We start from the raw sequence: 13,910 nt of genomic DNA, 5'->3' as shown, positions 1-13,910 counted from the left end.
AGTCAAATAACAGTCCTCCTATATTCTGCACTAGCCAAGCCTCATCTCAAGTACTGTGTCAGTGGACACCACATTTTGATAATACTGTATAGGCAAATTAGAGGGGATTTAGAGAAAGGCAACAGGGATGATGCAAGTATGAAGAACAAAACATGAGGAAAGGATGAAGGAGCTGGGCATGTTCAACCTGGTGAAGAGAAGACTTGGTGATGGCATAATGGTACTCTTTAAACACCTCAAAGGCTGATGCAGAGAGGAGGATACAGATATGCTTTCTGCTGCTCCAGATGTTAGAACCAGGTCTAATTATTTTAAGTTACAGGAGAGTATATTTTGATTGGTCATTACATGGAACTTCTTGATAGTAGGAAGAGGTCTTCAAAAGAAACTGGACAATTGCCTGCTGGAGATGCTTTAACTGGAGATTCTGTGCTAAGCAGAGAGTTGGACCTGATGGCAATGTATGATTCAATTTTTTAATTCCAATTGTATGACTCTTTTTTTTTATTGTATTCATTAGGAAGCAAGATAAAATGCAGATTTTCCTGTGAGGAGCTCAAAAGGCCCAATGCTTGTTTACTTTTCAGTTACTACTTTTATATGTTGCATTGTTGCCAAACCATTGACTGTTTTACACTTTTAAAGAAACATTTGCATTTAAAAGATATTACAGAGAGAAACAGGAATGGAGAGGGAAAAGGAAACTTGAACTAGTACAGTGCTACCTCGGATTACGAAATTAATTCGTTCCGCCGCGGCGTTCGTAACCCGATACATTTCGCAACCCGAAAAGGCTTTTCCGAAGCGCGGCTAGCGGCTTCGCATTTGAATTTCGCGCCGATATTTTTTTCGTAACCCGAAAAAAATATCGTAACCCGGAACAGTTTTTTCCAATCTAACTTTTTCGTATCCCGGAAATTTCGTAACGCGATCAATTCGTATCCCGGGGTACCACTGTAGGTACCAACTCTGCTACAGTTAACACAGCTGCAATCTGCAACAAACTGCTACAATGCATCCTCATTGTCTCCTCACAGATTTCCTATTCAGGATTTAACTCTGAAATTTTGATTTTTACATTACATTAAAGATCATTCTCTTCCAGCATGCTTATCCAGATGATTTTTAAATTGTAGTTTTTAAATGTGGATTGTTTTAATATGTGTACATCTTAAAACGTACCTCTGGAGGTCCAGAGTGTCTGCATTTGATTTTCCCTTTCATCTGTATAACAAATTCCAAACCTTTAAAAATATTTTAAGTAGTTAGTCACTTCCATCCCACTGAGAAATAAATTGTACGTAAAAAGGTTACATATTTTTATGGGAGAGTAGTGCATAGCTTCCATCATGTTCTCAAAAGGGACTGTGACTACCAAAGAGGTTTAGAAGCCCTGCAATATTGTATCTCAAGCTAGGAGCAGTGGCTGAGAAAAGGGCAATGGTAGTGGGACAGAGATGAGGGAACATACTAATGATGTTCTGATGTGTTGGAGAACAATTTGTAAGTGCATATGTGAGTGGGATAGAGGAAGTATATGCATATGTATACAGTTATATACATTTTATTGAATGCACGTGCACAAGGGGGTAAGGGAGATGCCTCAGCCTGGCTATGCTCACCATCGTGGTCAGCCACTGACATAGTGGCCCCAGCCTGCCACCCACCAGTGCCTATGGATTTTAGGAAAATGTTGCCCACTCATGCTTAGACAAAGAAACGCATGAATGAGAAGTAACTGAAATCTTACTTTTAAGCCTTTGAAAATCCATCACAAGATAACAGCATTTTATTGGCAGTGGAAAAATGCTTCAGTACTTTATTGAGAGAGGGAGAGAGAGAGAGCAATAAATAATACTGTGATAAAAATAGTTCAAAGTACTTAGACTGTACATAATTTGTTACATAATCAGAAATACACATACAAGGTTAATAGAAAAAAATGAATTTCAGTTGTACAATTAAGAAAAGCCAAAACCAAAAACAGAAAAAGATATGCTGTATATATTATTGCATAATAAATAATGCACCATGATCTGAACTTATTCCTTGCTGGCTTCTTAAGATGCTATTTAAAAGTGAATGATGCATTTTCTACCTATACTGTATGAAATGGCTAAAACTATCAATCACTAAAACAGTCCAGAATTTAAAACATGTTTATAAATATGTAAAAGATGATGACATATGAAAAGTAAGGCCTTTTTAATAGTTGCACTATGTGCTTCAGCTTCTTGAGCTGTCAGCACCTCATCATGAGACTGCAGTGCATTGTGATTGGTCCACTTAAAAGTACTGCATCAATATCTTTCTGCAAACATTTTCATATCAAAATACAGAAGGAGACTGCTCCTTATTGCCTGCTGAGTACTATTAGGAGCTATCCCTGGTTAATAGAAAATACCATCACTTATGGCTTATGTTCAGTCAGTGAACATAGACTGTACAAATACAGCCACACAAAGTAGTTAAAAATGACCTTACCAGGTCTCACACATTTCATAGTGTCCTAGTAATTCCCATGTTTTAGAATGTAAAGCAGATTATACTGAACAGAAAACTTAAATAAACTCATACTAAAATCATATGCTATGTGGAAAAGGTACAGTTACGAACAGAAATAGAATCAGGTACCATGCCTGGTTTATTAACAAACATATGCTCCTCTGAAAAAAACTGAGATTTATTTCAATTTTAGACCTAGCTAGCATTTTCCAAATGACAAAATATATACTGCTTGGTGTCATGATACCTTTACAAAGATAGCAAAATTCTTTTCACCTTCACTTTATTAAAAACCATCACTGATAATTACAATAAATGCATAATTTACAAAAACCCTATACTTCTTATAGGGACTGATACGTACAAGTTTTACAGTACATTCAGATGAAAAATCTAAAATTAACAAGTCAGCAAGAATGTGATGTAGCGACTGAATACTAACAGAAAATTAAGTAATGGGACTCACATACACTTACATAAATATAAGAAACATTTAATTCTAAAATACTTTCTCTATAGTACTCACAAATTTGTGTGCTAATTAAAAACTCTGTAATAAAATATTTCAAAGTTGATTTAACAAATATTAACAGATTAAAGATTTCAGCTGTTTCCAAAATATGGTCTTCTGGGTTCAAAATGCTTGAGATCATCTGTAGAAATAGTGGGGATAAACTGAAAATGAAATAAAATCCTGTTAGATTCAGAGTAAAAATTCAGGAGGCATTACATATCATGTCCCGATACAGAAAATGGCAAGCACTACAGATCAGAAAGTACATACTGCAATGCATATTTTTATAGCTTCAATCAAGATAGTGAAAGCCTCTCACAATGCCAATTGGCAAATATACCAAAAGGAAAAAAAAAAGATTAAAAAAGGAAGAACGGATACAATCTGATTCTGCCTAGACTTTTTTTTTCTCACTAGACCCAAACAGATGATCAATAGTAAGAAAGACATTAGACTGAAATTTCAACGCATTGACAAGTCTACTGAAAAGTGCTACTGTTCCTCCCTCAGCCACCATATTACATGCACTTAATTGAAAAAACAGCATATTTGTTGCAGGATATTTATATTCAGTGATGACTGGACTTGTGTGGAAGTCTGACAATGCTGAGGCTACATATACAACTATGTGTGGACTCACAAATTAGGCTGAAAACTATTGGTGTATATCACATGTAACAGGAATGTGCTCCTGCACAGGATCCCAGCATTTCTTTTTGAGCAATTATTTCTTTTCATCAATGATTTATCAGGCAAAGAACTCCCTCAATAACTTCATTCCTGGCTCAGTTAACAGTTGCTTGCTACCTGTCTTTCACTATCAAAATTCTAGGAGAAATGGATATTGTTTGCATATGAAATAAGAAAGTATAATTGACTTAAATGGCCTTGGCCACGTAACAGCTCATTAGAAAGCAAAACATGCATGTCAATGTCATTTAAAGCCCAATTTCTCCAACCATCCCTAGAACTGTCCAGTTAAAAAATTACCTGCAAGGTTATCTACTCAACCATTTGTCAATGCAGGGATCCACAGATAAATCATCCATTCAAACTGTTTTAAAAACTTTGAGACTGGACCATCCATAACTTCTGGAGTAGTCTGCTACACTGCTGAGCAAATCTTATTACCTGGAAGTCCTTCCTAATCACAGACTCACAAAATCTCATCTAGTCCAACTCGTCATGAAGGAATATACAACTAAAACACTCCTGAAAGATGCTCATTCAACCATTGTTTAAAGATCTCCAAAGAAGGAGAGTCCCATTCTCAGCTTCCCCACCCCCCGACTTTCTCCCTTTGTGTCCTAGATATGTTTGTATTCATTTGTTTGGTGATCTCTTTCTTCTTCTACATGCCTCTTCTAAACTTCAGCTCATCTGAAGGTTCTTTGTACATTCACCCTTGTTTCTTTACACATCTCTCATTTTCCTTTTTCATTGGGATTGTTTGTGTCTGGGTCTTCAATATTTCAATTTTAAGAAACTTCTATGAGCCATGAATTTCATTCTTTTAAGCATTTCTGACCATGGGATCTCTCTCACTAGTACTACCCTAAGCTTAATGTAATCAGGTTTCCTGAAGTCCAGAGTGTGCTAGGTATGAGAGTTGTATTGAATATTATTACAGAAGCATATGCATTATATTCAAACTATTTTCTCTGTGCACATACTCTGTCAGTACCTTTGCTTTGAAAATTCACAAGGCTGTAAGGCAGTTTGAGAGGATAACACTTCTGTATTCCAGCTGCTCAGTACAGTCTTGAGCATGCCACAGAAAGCAGCCACTTGAGGTTATTTCCCCATCTTTGTATAGTGTGACTTTAATAAGCAGTGTTTTAGTCTTACTTACCAATTAAAGGCTTTAACATGAATAAGTCCTTACTGTAGCAGAATCCAATCTTTGTGTTGCTGATACATTGCCTATTTCAACGATCAGGAAGACATGCAGAATATGGCATGCAATTAGTATTAGGATCACATATCAATGCAGTTACAGTACCATCACACAGTTATAAAGGTTAGCTACACAGAATGTAAAATAACTGGCTATATATTCTGGAATCACATTCTAATATGGTGAGAAACATTGTGCATTCTGAAACCTACATTCAATTATCATGTATACTCAACTATAAGGTGACCTCATGTATAAGTTGAGGGCAGGTTTTGGGGCCAAAATCATGGATTTTGACACAACCTGTGGATAAGTTGAGGGTAAAACTTAGGGGCAAAAGATCTAAAGGTTGAAGCAAAGAAAAAGAATGCCAAAGAACTTGCAAAATTCCAGCAGGGATAACTGTGTTCACACTAAACGCTGGATGGATGAGAGAGTAGGGGGGCAAGGTCTGTGTTTCCAGGACAGATTACATTCTTGCCAGTCATCAGGGCATGGCTCCTTTTTTAATAAGTTAAAGTGCAGAATTTATACTGACCCGTGGATTAGTCGATTCAGGTTTTTGGGGTCAATTGTTTTACTAAAATTTCTAGACTTATACATGAGTATATACTTTAAGTAGATGCCACCCGCTGAATCCTATGATATCTTCACCCCCTCCATTACAAATGTAAGACGTGCCAAACCTCAATCCATAGCATCTCCACAGAGGTCTGGGGGGTGGGAGGGAAAATCCTGTCTAAAACCCTGAAAGGATATTGCCGGTCACACACCAATAGTCTGACCTGATGTAAGTCAGCTTCCAATATTGCTACTTCTATTCCTGTACAATCAATACTAAGTCAGTTCTTTCTCTTATCTGCTGACTGCCAGAGCCCATACAGTACCAGGAGCTAACCACAACTTGGGTGGGGATTACTGGGGAATTCTATGGAATTTGAAAGGGCACTATGGCACAGATTTTTACTTTTTAAAAAAACAACATAATGAAATCAACACACACACACACAAACACACACAAATACCGCCCCCCCCATTAGTAAACTATAGTGTTAATTCCAATATATAATGAAAAGCTGCCATTTGTTATCTATCAGTATTATACAAAGATTATTTCTACAGGCCCTAGGCAATGTTCAACATGCAACAGGCTTCCCTGAATCCCATGTTCTTCAAATCTGGTCTTTTGGTTGGGCGGCAAAATGGAAACCCCTTCATCAATTGGTGTTCATTACAGAATTTCTGGATAATCAGCCAAACATCTCTACTCTCCCTTCAAGCCTATCCAAATCTATAGTACCCACCACTAACAGAACATGGGATGGCTGCTAAAATGTTTTTGGGGGGCTTGGAAGAGAGAATCAATTGAAGAAAAGCTCCTGGTGCTATCATATCCCTAGAACTGATCTCTGGTCTCCATCTAGCCTGGTGCAATCTGCAACACATCTTTCATTAATAAAAATTAAAATAAGTGGCTGGTTGCAGAAAGCACTATCCTTTGCATGGTTGTTTCTGAACTCCTGATTATGCCGTGGTATGGGTGGTGTGGTTCTTGCTTTTGTTTTTAATATGTGCGTGTTTCATTTTTATTTCATACATCCTCAGAATGACTAGCATTTTCTTGTACTTGGCCAAGACTAGTTAAGTCTTCCAGTGGGGTGGCACTGATGAAACATCACTGTACATTGCAAAGCCAACAGACAGGAATCAAGAAGCAATGGCAACAGATATAAGCAAATCTTCAGTGAGTTCAGGATAGAAGGAGGAGGAAGATTCAAATAGGAATGAAGGACTTTTAAGATCAACTTGTATTATATATAGCAGCTATTAACACAGCAATGTTTACGTGTGTTCTACTTCTAAACAGGAATCTAACTGAGCATATGGAAACAATATAAATGTCTGCTTAATTGAGAGTTTCTTAAAGGCCAGTTTTTAAAGACTACAAACATACAACTATCGCAAAACATTCATTGAGAAACCAAAGCAGTATTGGAAATCATGCATGTATTAAGCCTCACCCACCCAGCAAATGCTTCAGCTACACATTTCACTCAATCTCAGGCATAAATAATCACCATGCTTCAATAATGCATTGTAATTTACCATCAATTTGCATCTTCTTTGGCTGCATAGAAGGTGAAGACATTGAGGTGGTAACTCTGAAGTTTGCAGGGAGAGTCTCTGCTGATCCAGCAGCTAACCCTCTTATGTCCTTTGGTCTAAACTTTTTTCTCCACGAAGGTGCTCGTCTAAAGCTTTTATCATCATCCTGTTAAAAATCAATAAGCATGAACTTGAGATATGATTAACATACAACTAACCAAAGCCAAAATCTGAGATCAAAAGCAGTTATAATACAAATTGAAGAGCAATTGTAAGAATCAGTTCCTTCGATGCTGCTAGCATGGTGGACAAAAAGCAACTGAGGAAAAAGAGTGGGAACACCAGGAGTATATATATAGGGTGGGTGGAGCTACAGCCAAAAAGTCTTCCCTAACGATTCTAGAAGGTTCTGAATGTCTCTGTGCAGGCACAGGAAAACCCATTTATGTGATTCACAGAGACCATGACAAAGAACCATGCTATATCTGCCCTGTCACCCATCCCTCCATGGTCATTTATGAACAGGGGGCACTGGAGATGTCTCTGGCCATGTCCTTGCAGCAAAATGCAAAACAATGACATCATCCACCAAGAACTGGTGAGAGAGGTCATTGTAGAGGGTCTGTAGAGAATTCCAACCTATGCATGACCAAACAAGTGACTTACAATGGTGTAAGTTGGGCTCAGCCATTGCAAATCACTAATGGGATGCCAGCCTAAATTTTTAAACAGTAAAGAATCATTTAAACAGTCTAAAAACATATTAAACAATAGAATGACTTAAAATATGTTAGAACATATTGGCTCTATAATAAGGGCCACATTCTTTTGGACAGGATCAGCAGGTTATGTTGCTTCCTCAGGGGGCTGAGTGTCTTCTGTACATCAATCTATTTCAATTCCATGTTGCAACACAACAAAATGTGAAAAAGTCAAAAGATAGAAAGTAAATACTACTGCAAGGCACTATATCTAGGAAACCCATTACAATATCCTTCAACAATGAACGTTTAAGGGATGGTGTCCTGCAAACCCACTGAAGTTAAAAGCCTTTTGTGATTCTAGCCTAAGATCTGTGGCAGGGTGGCATTAATTCATGGTGCCTCTACAAACAAAAATAGGCTAGTCAGAATTATAAAGCTGATAAAACTCACTTCATCAAATCTCCTGTCTGTGCCCATCACAAGAAGGTTGTTGAATTCTCTCTCCAACACAGCACGTGCCTAAATTAAAAAGAATATTTAATAAAACCCAATTTTTTTTTCAAAACTTTGGAATGTAGTTTGAGATTTTTATAAAATTATTTTACTAATGACTACACAAACAGCAAATGTAACAGCAATAGCATTTCCTCCCTCAGCAATATTTTATGAACCTACTCAACACCCACTAAAAGATCCCACACTATCACTTTTGTAGATTTGCACTGAATTCACAGTTCCAAAATAAAATGTCATTCCAAAATCTTCTTTAGATTATAACATTGAGGCAATATTCAATTATAACTCTTAATACATTCTTAAAATGAAGTTTAATGAGAAAAAAATCTGTTTTATTAGTTGTGTTAGAATAAAATGCTGTGCTAAGGAAAATGCAAAATATTTTCTAAACTTCCTAAGCTCTTTCACATAAACACATTTCCAATATTAAAATAAACCTTAAATACCTATTTACTGCCCAAGCTACACACACTACATCATTCTGAATGTGTAAGAAACATTACCCATTAAATGACTTATTACTGTTACCTGTGTATTCTGAGTAGGTATTTGTAAAGAAAGAGCTAGAGCAGTGTGATCAAAAGTTTCATCTAAGGCCACGAGTGCACCATGAACTCCACTTTCTATAAGATTATTTGCATATTCTTTAAGACCAATTGATACCACCCAGTGAATCATTCTGTCATTGCTCCAAACAAGGACATCTGCAGGGGAAAAAGTAAATGCTTATGTCACAAAACAATTCATTTTATGTGCTAGCACAAGATAAAGGGGTGAATTCAGACATGTCCTTTTGTTGCATGTGCATGATCAAGATCCAGTGGGGGTTCTAAGAGGGAAGAAAATCTTCACTGCATCCTCTGCTTCCCTTGCAGCCAGCTACTAGTGCTACTGCCTCTGACTCAGAAGAGCTTTCTGGCTAGCCCAAAGAGTAGTGGGGCAGAGGAAGGGTTGGCAAAAGAGCCCTTCCTTCTTTCTCAGAGAGACCATGGGTGGAATCTGGATCTAACCTCCAAATCTCAAGTGTAATACTGAAAATTATAAGTTTAGAAACTGCAATATCATGGATTACGACTTTGCACCTACAGTTTAGACACAGTACTTTGACAATAAATATTATATTGTCCGCATTTGTTTTACACAAAATGCACATGGGCCTGTAAACTGTTACTTTTGGCCATGCCTTTCAAGATTTCAGGGCTGGAGATACCTGACCATTTGATGCTGGTACAGAATGGCTGCATTATAAATGTTCAGCAAAGTTTTATGTATCCTATAAAGAGGTAATGACATTTATAATCAGTAAACAATGGAATGTTTCATCAGCCAATAGCTTTTACAGTCTAATCTTTTTTTAAAAAAAAGTCTGGGGTGGCATTAGTAACACAGACTGAGGAATTTCATACGGACTCAAAGAAGGAAGACTTGACTGACAAAAAAACAAGTGCTAGAAACCAAAGACGTAAAATATGTGTTTGCTGATATCTTCATCTCACTGTAGCTTCCCGACTGTACTAAATGCTGCTCCAAAGAGACTTCTGTAAATTAGGGCCAGTTTAAGGACTGGCATTGTAAGGGGTTCACAAGGGAAAGGATGGAAAGAAAGGATCTGGTGCTCATAGATAACATGATGGATCCCAGCATAGTATTTAAAAACTGATGCATCTACAATACTTTTCAATTTGGTACATTTATAATATCTTCAATTTGCAGTTTTGGGATATATTTATTTATTTACAGTATTTATAATCCACTCTTCAGCTACAAAGGCTCTTGGAATGGTTACAGTTAGTTAATTAATTCTCTCAGGCTTATTATCTAAAAAGACACAAAAGGAGAAGAAAATGGTAGTGGAGAAGGGGCTAATACTGCCAATTCTTCTCTCTCCAAGGCCAAGGCAGTGGCATGGAGTGGAGGGAATGGAGGGAAATTAGATTTGTTCCTCCTGCTTCTTAATACTATTAATCATTTAAGACATGCTCACTGTGCTCACATTTCAAACAGGGTCAGTAATCAGTGCATACCATGGTTTATGGGAACAGACAAACAAATCTTTACAATTCAAGGGCTCCTTTTTTACATGGTGTGTTATCTATTTCTTAGACACACACATTCTGTCTAAGGTTTCTTAGAAACACAGTCTGTGATATGTGCAAAATCTTTTGAATATTGAATTTTGATTGCATAAGTGTTGATCAATATAAAAAACTGAACACCGGGTCTAACAATACTATTATGAACTATGAAATAACACCAAATCAGGCATCTTCCATTGCCAATATCTTACCATTTTTTTTTCAGCCAAGGAAAAATATTTCATAAATGATCATTACAGTATGATTTCATTTACTAATGAAAAAGTTAAATATAGAAAATTGAGTGGTTACCTTTTATCTCATTCATACTTTCTTCTCTTCTTCTTTCAAGTTCTTTTCGATCATAATTTAATCTTCGTAGACACATAATGCCACACTGAAAGCTATTTCTGTGTAAAATTAAGGAGAGGTAGGTGCATTAGGAAGCATAGCTGAAATGCTTTGTAATAATGATTTGTAATAATCATTTACTTTAAATGTATTTACCTGTGAAAACTATCAACCATTTTAAGTTGACCACGAAGATCTTTTTTAGTTAAGTGATCTAGCATTCTAGCATCAACAAGACACTCCATAAAATAACTGCGATACTGAGGGAGCCCCAAACTGGGAAGCCATTCATTGCCAATCCACTCATGGTTCATATCACCATAGGCTAAAGTCTATTAAAAAGAATAATAAAAAACACAATTGAAATGTAATTTAAATTAAGAACCTAACTATAAAAAAAGGGAGGGGGGATTAGATCCAGAGTTTAAATTTGACAAGCACTCCCAGGGAGAGATCTACTGAGAATGCTCATATGATCTACAGAGATTTGGAGAGATTCTCCAAATGCCACTTTCCCCATATTTCTAGGGGATCCCTCAAGTCAACCAAGGGCCACATACTGTACTGGAGAGGACTGCAAGAGCAGGAAGGACCTGGACCCACTCCCCATTTAGTCTACAGAATGCCCTGCTGCTTCAAAGGTCTCTAGCTAACAGATGGAGCCTATCTTTAGGGTGACACTGCTGGATCCAACCCATAATGTGTGCCTAAAGTTTCATACAAGATATGATTTTAACAACTCCAAACAAGGTATTAAACTTCAATCCACACTTTTTAAAACAACTACAGTTAATTTAAAAAAACACGAAACACAAGCAAAGCATGAATGGGAGACACTTATTTTCAAATTCTTAGCTCCCTGATCACTGTCCACCTTTTTCATACTTTATGTGTGAAATATGCATTACCCTTTTATACTTCATGTGTTAACCAACGCAAACACCAGAGAGTGGATCACAGAAAGAAGTGGCTGGTATTAGAAAGCTTTTACTAAAGTATTTGAATCGGAATGTATAATCTATAAATTTAAAAAATAGCAAAAGATAAAAACTGTTACTTTTGGCCATGCCTTTCAAGATTATTTGATGATTTTCTTTTACAAAATCCACATTCTTTAATGAACAGTAATTTGACACAAACACAGCTGACTCACAGTACAGTCCTATACATGTCTATTCAGAGGAATGCCCCGCTGAATGCAGTGGGATTTACTCCCAGGAAAGTATGTATAGAACTGCAACCTAAATCTCCTTAAAACACTCTAGCTGTAATCTAGGGAGCTGTGCTTTTAGTCAAATATTACAACATGACTTCCAACTATTTATTCTAGCGTCAGGGAAAGAGAGGTTCTTCATATGCCTGCAATTAATGCCTACAAAATATTCCTCAAGTAGAAACCAGTATAAATATATTTCCTAATTTATTTTTGTTAAAGGACTTAAAAGGAGTGCATTTTACTTAAATATTTTCCTTAAATATTTCTATAAAAATGGATTTTAGAGTATAATGAACTTTAACTGAAGCTTTACACAAAAGGTTTAAAAGAAAAGTCTCCAACCTGAGCCCAGCTTCCTTCCTCATCTTCCTGATGTTATGTAATTAGAAAAGCAAAAGAACACACAAATATTAGTATTAATAAGTTTAGTAAAGCAAGCAAATTTAGGGTAGTGGCCACAGTCCAGTGTGTAGAAAAAGTAATTTAATTGAACTATATATACAGAGGTTTGAATTAGACAAATCTCGCAATAGAAGTTTTAAAGTTGCCTGGATTGTGGCATGGTAAGCATATATTTCCTGACACTGATTACTACATGTAGCCATTTCTCCGTATAAAATGACTTCTCTGGAATGCGGCCACCTTCTAAACAAAGGAAGAATGGCATGCTAATTGTTTAAGAATGCAGGCATCATGCATCCAAAATTATGCACATATGCATCTCTTTTTGTTTTAATACTTTAGTGTAAATCAAAACACATACAGCTTAGTTTTTCCACTCAAGAACTACCCTTTAGCTATAAACCCAGTTGAGAGATTAAATAATGTCCTCGCATTCATTTCAGAAATCCATGTATTGATTTTGCTTGCAATACACCTTATGTTCCCCGCAACTCCCACCCCACCAATGACCTTGGTGGAAAAACGGTTTGCAGCATAATTTATAAACTTTAGATGAGTTAGTAATTAAAATAAACCATAACCAAGAAGGATTTAGTTACATTAACAATATTTCTACTCCTTGTTGATACTAAAGAGACACATGATTCAAGCACTCAAGAAGTGGGAAAAGCACTGTAAAAACAAAGCTTTGGTGCTACAACTAACCGTTTGGTGTGTAGATGTAAGATTTTCCATTTCTTCATGTGTTACCCAGACATTTCCTGTGGTCTAACATGACCCCATAGTGAACCAATCACATCCAATGAAAGGAAAGCAGTAACAAAGAGGAAAGGTTGCAGAATATATAAGCAATAGGTACATATAAGGAGCAGGCATGGGCAAAAGCAATGGTTTCTAGATTGTAAAATACAGACTCATGTAAGATGCAAGTCCACAGAGAAATATATTTGTTGTTGTTTTTAAAAAAGCACAACCCCAAATTAATGCATACAAAATTACATTGTGGATTAGCCCTCCTAATCTAACTCAAGTGGCCATGCCCCTTTCGCCATGATATCCTCAAATAGTGGCTTCCCAGTTTTTGTACTTTTTACCCTTTCTAAAAGGTCGAAATGCCTTTCCGGAGCCTTAGTTACTGGTAGTGGCCTAAATCCAATTGTTAGTCACAGCTAGAAGATACTCAAAGGACGTGTAAAAATCAACACATCAGTTTCATTATTTCAGTGGGTCTTCTCAAGTTGGGGCCAACACTGAACTGGAGCCAAGAAGAGCTTTAGAACTTAAATATAATGGTATTCTTGATCTGTCTTTCATTTGGCCCTAACTACCACTGGAATGTGACCCTTCTGTGATATTCTTTGAAACCATATTTGGCACTCTTCCTGAAAAAGGTTTGCCATCCTAGATTTACAGTATGGTTTCTAGGTCCTTTTTTTTTTTTTTTACACTAAGCAACTTTATTTAAAGATGCTTTGGGTCACTCCCCTTGCTATTACTTTCTTCAATACTATTTAGCCTTCAGATTTTTTTAAAAATTATTCATTTACTATATACCATTGCAATCAGTGTGTCAGTTCCTTCTCTTGGGCACACCACAAAGTTACATAATTTCATGGTTTGTGGT

At 36.6% G+C, this 13,910-nt stretch overlaps 1 protein-coding gene across 1 annotated transcript in view; it reads right to left on the bottom strand.

Annotated features, from left to right (window-relative positions):
• Positions 1-1,771: 1,771 nt before the first annotated feature.
• Positions 1,772-13,910, bottom strand: part of PPFIA1 (PTPRF interacting protein alpha 1) — a 109,150-nt gene continuing 97,011 nt past the window's right edge. The window contains 9 exon segments of the mRNA XM_042453360.1: positions 1,772-3,180; positions 4,872-4,942; positions 7,023-7,188; positions 8,177-8,245; positions 8,771-8,946; positions 10,630-10,727; positions 10,825-11,000; positions 12,227-12,253; positions 12,992-13,054. Coding sequence (XP_042309294.1) covers positions 4,884-4,942; positions 7,023-7,188; positions 8,177-8,245; positions 8,771-8,946; positions 10,630-10,727; positions 10,825-11,000; positions 12,227-12,253; positions 12,992-13,054 — 834 coding nt within the window. The 3' untranslated portion in view covers positions 1,772-3,180; positions 4,872-4,883.

Source organism: Sceloporus undulatus, chromosome 1 (genome assembly GCF_019175285.1).
Source record: "Sceloporus undulatus isolate JIND9_A2432 ecotype Alabama chromosome 1, SceUnd_v1.1, whole genome shotgun sequence".
Lineage (NCBI taxonomy): Eukaryota > Metazoa > Chordata > Lepidosauria > Squamata > Phrynosomatidae > Sceloporus > Sceloporus undulatus.
Note: the sequence above shows the minus strand (reverse complement) of the source record. Positions and strands in the feature narration are given on the sequence as shown.